The following is an 11,166-nucleotide window of genomic DNA, read 5'->3' as shown; positions in this document are numbered from 1 at the left end:
TAAAAATTTCAATTCCCTGGATGACATAAAAAAGATACCTTGATAAATTCTTTGCCATGAAACCACCTCAATTCTGGGAAGAGGGTATTTTCAAGTTAAAGGAAAATGGAGACGCATTTTGCAACAAAAAGGTTCATATTTAGTTGATTAAAAATGTAATGACAAGTATTTATTGACCTTTGAAAATCGGCACAAACTTTCCGGACAACCCAATATTTTTATTTCATTGTCTTGTGGTTATTAGCTTAATGGGTTTGTGGTAGGACAGGTCTAGTGAGGAGGTCTGTAGTGCTTTCTTTTACTTATTTGAACCATATAGCATGGCTAGAAATATATAAATGCAAAGCATATAAGGGGAGACTTATAGTTGTTTCGTATTCAAAATACCATGTTTAGAAAGGATGCAAAAAAAAGTAAATAATGGTTACTCTCTTTTTACTCTTTTACTTGTTTCAGTCATTTGACTGCGGCCATGCTGGAGCACCGCCTTTAGTCGAGCAAATCGACCCCGGGACATATTCTTTGTAAGCCCAGTACTTCTTATTCTATCGGTCTCTTTTGCCGAACCGCTAAGTGACGGGGACGTAAACACACCAGCATCAGTTGTCAAGCGATGCTCGGGGGAACAAACATATACACATACATACATATATATATATATATACATATATACGACAGGCTTCTTTCAGTTTCTGTCTACCAAATTCACTCACAAAGCATTGGTCGGCTATAGCAGAAGACACTTGCCCAAGATGCCACGCAGTGGGACTGAACCCGGAACCATGTGGTTGGTAAGCAAGCTAATTACCACACAGCCACTCCTGCGCCTATAAAATTAAATGCACAATTGAAAGAGCTACTAATAGTTTGATGCTATTATGATACTTAAACAGGCATATTTATAAACTATACTATGTATTTCAAAGCAATCTTTCAGGCTCTGTTTATGCATTATATATAATTTTTAAAAACCAAGGACACTGGGCAGTAAGAAAATATATGTAAGGCATGCTGTGTAGTAAGAAGCTTGCCTCTTGACTGCATAGTTTAGAATTCAGTCCCACTACATGGTACTTTTGTGGGTAATTAATGTTGTCTACCATTCCTTTGGTACTGGTCGACAACATTAATCACTCACACATTTATTTTGATTTGTCTATGTGTATAGGCATTGGTGTGACTATGTGACAAGAAGCTAGCTTCCCAAGCACATGGTTTTGGGTTCAGCCCCAGTGTGTGGCACCTTGGGCAAGTGTCTCCTACTATAGCCTCAGACCAACCAAAGACTTGTGAAGGATTTGGTAGATAGAAACTGAAAGAAGCCAATCATATATATATATATATATATGTGTGTGTGTGTGTGTGTCGTATATACATATATGTATGTATATATTTGTGTTGGTGTGTTTGCGTCCCCGTAACTTTGTGGTTCGGCAAAAGAGACCAATAGAATAAGTACTAGGCTTACAAAGAATAAGTCCTGGGGTCAATTTGTTTGACTAAAGGCAGTGCTCCAGCATGGCGCGCAGTCAAATGACTGAAACAAGTAAAAGAAAAGAATAAAAGAATTATGTATATATATGAATTATGTATGATATATATATATATATATATATATATACATATTCATGCCAGCATGGAAGGTAGACGTTAAATGATTATGATGATGATGAATTCCAGTATCTTAAATCCGGGTTTGTCCCTGTTAATGGTGGTGGCCAGATCTACCTCACTCTTACAGCAACTGCTCTCACACCATCTCGTCATCTCATCTGGTTTTGGGCTTCCTCCCTCCTCAAGCCAATCCTCCCTCCTCAAGCCAATCCTCCCTCCTCAAGCCAATCCTCCCTATCTCCTCCTTCACCTGTTCCCTCCACATTTTCTTTGGTCAACCTTGCTTTCACTGTTCATTCACTTTAAACTTAAGCACTCTCCTCAGACCATGATCCTCATCCCTCCTCAAAATATGTCCATACCACCACACTCCATTTGCCTGTGTCAGATGTTCCACTGATTCCTTTAACCCCAGCATCCCCATCAAGTCCTCAGCCTTCCTTTTATCCAATAGTTTTACATCACATATTGCTACCACCATTGCTCTCTTGGTCCTTCTCAAAATTGCCATTTTGCTTTCTCCCATACTGCATTGCAGATCTCATGCAACTCCGATAAACATTTCTTTTCCACTTCAAGGAGAAACTTTTCCCATATGATAATGCTCCACATTCCCTGAACTGCATCCAACCAAGTCTTGCTCTTGCTGTCACAGCTGCTTCACATCCCTCACTTACATCCACCCTATCTCCCAAATAACGAAACCCTCTCACTGTTTCCCCCTCATCACACAGCATTTCCTCTAGTTCCGCTAGCCCTCCAGCTCCTTTCTCTCATCTTCCACGAATAAAATCTCTTGCCAGTCTTGGGGTCACCTTCTTCATTTTCGTACCTCTACCATGAATCCATTTCCCATGTCTCCTACACAACACCACATTTGCTATTACCCTCCTCCCACACACACACACCACATGGATCTACCTTACTAATACTTTTTCTTCCACCCCGCTCACCATCACCTTTGTCTTCTTAAGGTTTACCTTCAAGCCCTTACTTTCAAACATCTTCCATTTCCGAAACTTCTCCCTCAATCCCTCCATCATCTCACTCATCAGAACAAGGTCATCCGCATACAGTATCTCCACATCAACCACTATTGCAAACAACAATGCATGCCAACTTTCACTGAAAACTCCTCCGGCAGCTCTAATCCAGCTCTAACTCTTGTTTTTTTCCCTTTCATTCAAACTAATTACTTCCCTCACTGTTACCTCTAGTACACCTCTCTTCCTCAATCAATGCCCACTCAATCACCTTCCTTGGAACCCTATCAAATGCCTTCTTCAGATCAACGAAGCACATGTACAACTCCTTCTCCTTATCTCAGTATTCCTCTTGCAATCTCCTTACAATGAACACTGCATCTATTGTGCTCTTTCCTGGCATAAAACCAAATTGCATCTCATCCACATCCACCGTTTTCCGATTTCTCCTCTCCGACACCTTTTCCACAATCTTCATTGTATGCTCCAATAACTTCACTCTCCTATACACCCCACAACTTATTGCATCCCCCTTTCCCTTGAAGATTGGTACCACCACACTTAGTGCCCATCAGCCCAACAATCCCTATCACTCCACTTGCAGTTATCATTTCCACACTTACTTCTGATGGACCAGCTGTATATCATACATACATTTTTGTTTTGTTTCGCAAATGAATGTAAAATAGTAATAAGGAAGTTTGTTGACACTGAGATTCCTGCAATTTTTGGAAAATGGACTGCACCATTTAAAAAAGTATTTCTTTGTCTACCGTAGCTTATTTCCATTTGAAGACCTTACACTTTGGACCATTTGGAATGACCCAACTTAGTGTACTTCTATGCAATCTCTCCCTCTTCCTTTAACCCCCTCTAGCATCCATGCATCATATGAAACTAGGGGTAGCTAAATGTCTGAAAACAAGCATGAGTGTTTAGGACAGACATATGAAAATGCTTTGGACAGGCCAAGGATTAAATTGAAACCCTGATTCTTGGAATGATATATTGGACAATAGAAACAGAAGAAAACAAATGAATGGGTAAAATGTGATAGTTGTTATTGGAATGCTTCAGTTGGGCATAATATGTCTAATTAGGGCCAGCCTAGGGTTAAAGAACAGTAACAACCAATTGTATTGAATTATTCTTTTTCTTTTACTCTTTTACTTGATTCAGTCATTTGACTGTGGCCATGCTGGAGCACTGCCTTTAGTTGAGCAAATCGACCTCAGGACTTATTATTTGTAAGCCTAGTACTTATTCTATTGGTCTCTTTTGCCGAATTGCTAAATTACGGGGACATAAACACACCAGCATCAGTTGTCAAGCAATGTTGGGGGAGAACAAACACAGACACACACACACATATACGACGGGCTTCTTTCAGTTTCCGTTACGAAAACCACTCACATGGCTTTGGTCGGCCCGAGGCTATAGTAGAAGACACTTGCCCAAGGTGCCATGCAGTGAGACTGAACCCGGAAGCATGTGGTTGGTAAGCAAGCTACTTACCACACAGCCGCTCCTGCCGCCTATTGTAAAGTTAAATTTCAAAAGTAAGTTGTGACAGCAAGAGAAAGAGAGATTTGGGTCACCTAAGCTGATTGCAGTTAATTAGTATCATTATAACTTCATGATCAAAGGGATTGGCTTTAACCAATTCTTTTTCTATGATTGACAGTAAATCAGCTGCTATTTCTCGCAAATCCAATGATGCATCTAGTTATTTAGTCACAGGTCAGCCCAGATCGAAAGGAACTACACCCAAAGTCAATACAGATATGACCATCCCATATTTTCTCTGACTATGTATCCAGATCTATATCCCTTTATAAAACTGTAAGGTGTTGTTTCAGGAAAATTTGGCTGCTATTTCTAGCATGTCAGTCAACAACTAACATATTCTCTTGGTGTATTTATTTTGTAGCCAGGTGTCAAGCACAATCAAGCAGATCTATAGACCCATAGAAAAATCACAGCCATCTCATTCATGATCTCTCTTTTTTATGTAACATTACCTTTCATTTTCTTAAGATACTAGCATGTAATTAGGTGGAATTTTAACAGTTATTTCTCACAGATCTAGCATATGATTTATCTCTTATTTGCTCAAAATATCTTTGTCATTTTATCCTGCCAGAATTTGAAATGATTTGGTATCAGTTGGGGTTGTTTGCTAAGAAAGTTGGAAGCTTTAAATTTCTCATTTTCTTTGTTTATTTAGTTTAAAATTACACAAAGGAATTTCCAGTCAGTAGTTTAGTATTGATTGATCTGCAAAGAAAACAGATGTTTTTGTAAGGAAATAGAACATACTAAGTTATAAGCATCTGTGACATGTGGACGTACATATATGCGCGTGTGCGTGTATGTGTGTGTGTATCCGTATAAACACACACACATATATATGCATATGTATATGTATATATATATGTATATGTATATGTATATATATATGTATATACATATGTATATATGTATATACATATACGTATATGCTCACATACATAAATATCTCATTATACACATACATACGGAAACAATCTCTATGCTTATGGACAAAGATATGCATACACCCACACTCACGCCCACACCCACACACATGGGGGAGTGAATCCCTATGCATATACACAAAAATATGCATATATGCATATGCACAGACACAGGTATAACAAGTAGATCCATTCCCGCACACAGGCAAGATGGATCCACATGTTCAAAATGTCTGTCTTAGAGTGGCGTGATGGTTGCAAACCATTGTAATAACATTATAAGTGGGTAGGGTAATTAGCAGGTTACAGGGGTGCACGGGTAAATCAGAAAAGAAAGAGACAAAAAGAAGAAATTAAGAGGCAAAGAAAAAAAATTGAGAAGGGATAAGAACAAAAGTAAGTAAAAACATAAGTAAAAAATAATAATAAAAATAAAAACGAGAATTAAATAAAATAAAATAAAATAAAATAAGAATGCAAATTAAAAAATGAAAAATAGAAAACAAAGATAAAGGTAAAATAGGGTACAATAAATTGAGCACTGGCTAGAATGAGTGGAGGTTACGGAATTATAATGGGCACAAAAGATAGACATGAAAGTAAAAAACCTGAAGGTGCAAAAAACTGAGAGTAAGAAAATATAATAGAATATGAATATATATATATATATACACACACACACACGTATATATATGTATATATATACACACAAATATACACACACATATATATATATACACATGCACACCCACACGCACACACATAGATATGTGTCTATATATGTATATACATATACATACACAGACTTATATATATATATATAAAAAGGCATACACACACACACACATACATATTCATATACACGTATACATACAGATACATAAATAAACATATAAGGAAATAGAACTAAAAATAGACATACATAGAGATAAAAAAATGATAAAATAGAGGTAAAAATAGAAGTAAAAATAAGGATAAAGTTAAAAATTAGAAATAAAAAATAAAATAAAACATAAAGGTAATCGAGTAAAGATTAACCGAGTTTTATATTTTTTTATCTTTGGTCCTTAATTCTCGCTCCTTTATCTTTATCTCTATTTATTTATATTACCGGGGTTTCTCCATGTCTGTGTGTATTTATATATTTATTTATTTATTTATATTACCTCAACATCCAAACTTCCTCATTCTACATTGAGTGAAAGACGGGATGGACGTTTCGTTTTTGTGCTGGTGCCCCACTCTGTCGTACGCAACTGTGAGGATTTGCATCCCCAACGTAGAATTTATGATATACATGTCCTTGAAGTAGTAATTGTGCGCGGCTGAAGAAGGCCATAGACACACATTATGCATTGTTATAAATCCGTCTAATAAAGGCCCGAAACATATGTACCGCTGAATCCTTGGCATCATGTTTTCATTTTGATTAATATACTCTACCACTTACACCACCAAATGGTATATACAGGTGCTTGCAATTATCAAGTATTCACCCTGAATTTTTATATATACATATATATATATATATATATTATATATATATATGTGGAGGCGCAGGAACATATATATATATATAATATATATATATATATTATATATATATATATATATATATTATATATATATATATATATATATATATGTATGTATATGTGGAGGCGCATGGCTTAGTGGTTAGGGTGTTGAACTCATGATCGTAAGGTTGTGGTTTCGATTCCTGGACTGGGTGATGTGTTGTGTTCTTGAGCAAAACACTTCATTTCATGTTGCTCCAGTCCACTCAGCTGGCAAGAATGAGTAATCCTGCGACGTGCCGGCATCCCATCTAGGTGGGAAATTTCTACGTCACTGAAACTGGGAAGCCGGCCCTTATGAGCCTGGCATGGCTTGAGAAGGAACATTTTTTTATATGTATATACATATGTATATGTGTATATATATGCATATGTATATGCATGCATATATATATATATATATATATATATATGTATATATACATACATACATATGTGTATGTATATATATATATGTATGTATGTGTTTTATTTATGTATGTATATGTATGTATAAATATATATATATATGTGTGTGTGTGTGTATGTGTATATGTATGTATATACACATACAAGATTGACTTCGCCTTTCATCATTTCAGGATCGATAAATTAAGTACCAGTGAACCACTGGGGTTGATGTAATCAACTAGTCCCCTCCCTCAAAATGTCAGGTCTTGTGCCTATATTAGAAAGGATTATTATTATTTTTATTACTATGTAGGTGGTGAACTGGCAGAATTGTTAACAGGCTGGACAAAATGCTTAGCAGCCTTTCATCTGTCTTTACATTCTGAGTTCAATTTCCAATGAAGTCAACTTTGACTTTCAACTTTTCTAGGCCGATTTACCTGTTGAGTATTGGGATCAGTGTTATCAATTAGCCTATTTCTCCAAAATTTCAAGCTTTGTGCCCACGGTAGAAAAGATTATTATTTCATTTCATTTCATTTTTGCCGATTTTTATCTCTGCCGATGCATAATAACTTCTCTTTATTGATGGTTGTATTTCACTTTCATTGCTTTTAAAAGTAATTTTAGAACTTTCTTTTTTCAAAATTTCTTTTGATTGTGATTACAAACCAGTCTAACAACTGCCATAATATTCTGTAAGCAGACAATGAATGATTTGTTCATACATTTTTGAAGTTGGGAAAATAGATATCAAAATAATAACTATCATTGTGATAAAATGTTTTTCACATACTGTCCTTTTAACCGAGATTTAAGTTTATGGTCAGTAATTTTGAGATCAGTAGAACAGGTGACAAACTTTGGGGAAAAAAAAACATGTGTAGTGGGGCCACTTTGTTTGATTAACCACTTCATGACAGTGCCCCAGCATGGCCTCAGTCCATTGACTAAAACTAGTAAAAGATAGTTAACTTTTTGTAATTTTTACTAAGGCATTCAGTTGATTAAGACTGTTAACTCTTCTTCCTCAGAGTTTTTATATTCATGATTTTACTATGAGTGAGACATAACTACACGTAAATGAATGCCTAAAGGATATTAACAGAAAATTAATGCGAGGAATATGTCACAAACAATATAAAACTACCTTCAGTAACAGCAAGGAAAATCATTTTGAGAAATTAAACCAAAGCATAAGGTTTTGTGTATAAATAAATGGCCTTTCAGTGACTTAAAATTCAGAAACTAGAGCAGAAGATTGATGAAACCTGATTTAGTGTTGACTAAATTAAGGTCAAAAGAGCTTGCACTTTACCGAGAAACAGCTGAACACTAAGTCCAGTTTGAACTGACTGAGATGTGGTCACAGGGGTTTCACTACAGACCAGCTAATATATATTCTAATTTGGTTTGTATAGATTGTGGCTTTAAGATAATACACAAGCATCGTCAGCTGCAGCTTTGTGAGACATCCATAAACTGGACAAGCAGGAGCTAGATCTCTTGATTAGAAGAACCTCTTTAATTTAGGAGTTCAAATCCAGCTGAAGTCTTTTTATCTTGAAAATATTCTTTATATTAGTATTAGTTTGTGTGTGTGTGTGTGTGTGTCTTTGTGTCTGTTTGTCACCCACTACTGCTTGACAACTGGTGTTGGTGTGTTTATGTCCCAGTACCTTAGCGGTTTGCCAAAAAGAGTGTTAGAATATGTATAAGGCTTAAAAAGAAAATAAGTATTTGTGTGTGTGGTGTGTGTGTGTGTCATTAGAAATCCTATAATTTAGATGACTGCAATATAGAAATATGATTAGCTCTCTGTAACATTGTTTGGTGTCTATGGTTAATATATTTACCTGTGAAATGAGCAGTTTAGTTCATTCTTCTCTGTTTATGAGCCATGCCCACAGGTGTCAACAGTCCTGGACCTTGATGTCAAACCTGGAGATTTGTTAATTTTCTTGGGTAAAATAGAGCAGTGGTTTTCTGTTGCCTTCTGCCAGTTTATATACTGTTTATTCTGCTAATCTTCAATTTACCTGAGCTTACTCTTGAAGTACCAGGCCTATTTAGCCCTTTTATGGAGGGACTAGTTCATGTGACATTAGGATATGTCCACACACTGGTGAGCCCATGTGACACTTAGTTAGGGGCCATCCCTCTGAATCTTGTATGCCTTAGCCACAGGACCATCTTCTGCTATGTGACCCATAACTGAGCCCCTGACAGCTACTACCACTCCAGACTATAGCAGATCTTAGGAGTAGTTGTGACCAAGGGGTAACTTCATATTCCCCTAAATTCCTGAACTTTTGAACTGGAGTTTCACAATTCAATGTAGTTTAAATGTTTTGAAAAGGGGAAGCAGTTTAGTAGTAAATATCTGCTCTAATGCTACCTTATTTAGTTTTTGTACTGTAAACCTGACCATATTTTGGTCAACTTCTTCTGAAGAGATGTTGTTGTTATTCAGCCCCAGGTCAACCCTGATAGAGCTAGTCTAAGATCAAATTTTCTAGACATGAATATCTTGTCTTTTCTTTTTTTATTTCTTTTTTGATATATCCTATCTAACATTTTATCCAACATTTTCCATCCTTCCTTTTTCTAGATGATAAAGTGTGATTTGGCAGAAATTTGGCTGCTATTTCTTGCAGTTTGTGTTACTTGCTAGAAATGTATATATTTTCCAGGTTAAGCTTGTACTGGTAAAAAAAAATCCTACTTGAACCATGAAATTGGTTATGAATAGTAAAATATCTTTGCTTGAATGACATATAAACCTATGTCTGAAAGGTTTGGCTATGTCATGTGTGGGTAATTTAATTTCTTTCATTGTCATTTGACTGAGTGGTGATAGTGACAGTGTTATAGAGTTGTGGGTAGCAAATGAGGAATGAGATCTCATGTAGGGTCATTGAATCAATTGAAATGGTGCTGTTTCATTCAATGATGTAGCAAATCTTTCTATAATACTGTAAAAAATTTTTTACTTTTTCTTGTCTTTGGTCAGTAAGTGCTATTTTCTCATTGCATCTCTCTAGAAGGCAAAGGAAATATTGCTTTTGTGACCTGGATATCAATACTTTGAAACTGACCTATTTTCCATTACATTTAAGTCAGATTCAAGGCTGAGTTGCTAATAGCAAATATTTCTTGGGTAAGATAGAATGGTGGTTTCCTGTTGCCTCTTGCCAGTTTATATACTGTTTATTCTGCTCCAGCATGGCCGCAGTCAAATAATTGAAACAAATAAAAGACCACAAAGTACCACAAATTTGCTTGTAAGTTGCTTGACTTTAACCACTTGAGCATGTCCCTTAGTGACTAACAATATGTGCATCTCTGATGGTGAGCAGGAATAGTGGGGGAGCATCAGTCATGAGTTGAGAGGGATTTTTGGGGTTTGAATAAATGTAACAAAAGCAATGTTTAAAGGAAATATTACCCATTTTTCATATTTTCTAGGGGTAAGCAAATAAGAAATAACAGTTGCTACCCAAGGACAAAATTCCTATCACACAGTGTATTTGAAAGTGATATTCAGTCACCTGGAAAAATATTCTATTTGGTCCGACATATACAAGTTCATTTTTAAATCAGAATTCTAACATGTATAAAATTGTATTTATGTTCCCATGTAGTAATTTAATAAATTCATCTATGTTTCTTTTTAATATTGCAGTTTCTTATGGAACTCTCTCAAAAGCTTCCAATTCTTTGTAAGTATTACTTCTTTTACAAATATTCAACTGAGAAAAAAAAAACAGATCAAAACGAAACCTTAGTTGACCAACTAATGTCATCACACAATCAGTCATAGTGGAGTTTTAATTGTTTTGATCAGTTGGTAAAATAAAAATTAATTCCTTTCGACAGCTTTTTGCTCAAAAAGGTATCTTTGTTAGTTTGGTCATGCACATTATTGAACCACAGGGAAAACTTATTCACAATGCAGTCATACCAGAGCCCTTCCCCAGATGACATAAACATCGAGGTGGACAGATTTCGGATCAGTTTTCTGCTTCTCATATATATACGTCCTTGTTGAAATTGCGATTTAGAATCTCTGTATTGGATGTTTGTGGTAGCTGCATGTAGTCAGTT

General features: G+C 35.9%; 1 protein-coding gene across 4 annotated transcripts in view; it reads left to right on the top strand.

Annotated features, from left to right (window-relative positions):
- The window catches only part of LOC115214104 (UDP-glucuronic acid decarboxylase 1), a 77,918-nt gene that overhangs the window by 17,072 nt on the left and 49,680 nt on the right, over positions 1-11,166 (top strand). For all 4 annotated transcript variants that reach the window (XM_029783160.2, XM_029783161.2, XM_029783157.2 and 1 more), the window contains exon 2: positions 10,745-10,781. In XM_029783160.2, coding sequence (XP_029639020.1) covers positions 10,745-10,781 — 37 coding nt within the window. The remainder of the gene's footprint in view (positions 1-10,744; positions 10,782-11,166) is intronic.

This window comes from Octopus sinensis, linkage group LG7 (genome assembly GCF_006345805.1).
Source record: "Octopus sinensis linkage group LG7, ASM634580v1, whole genome shotgun sequence".
Lineage (NCBI taxonomy): Eukaryota > Metazoa > Mollusca > Cephalopoda > Octopoda > Octopodidae > Octopus > Octopus sinensis.
This window is presented reverse-complemented; position numbering and strand designations above follow the sequence as displayed.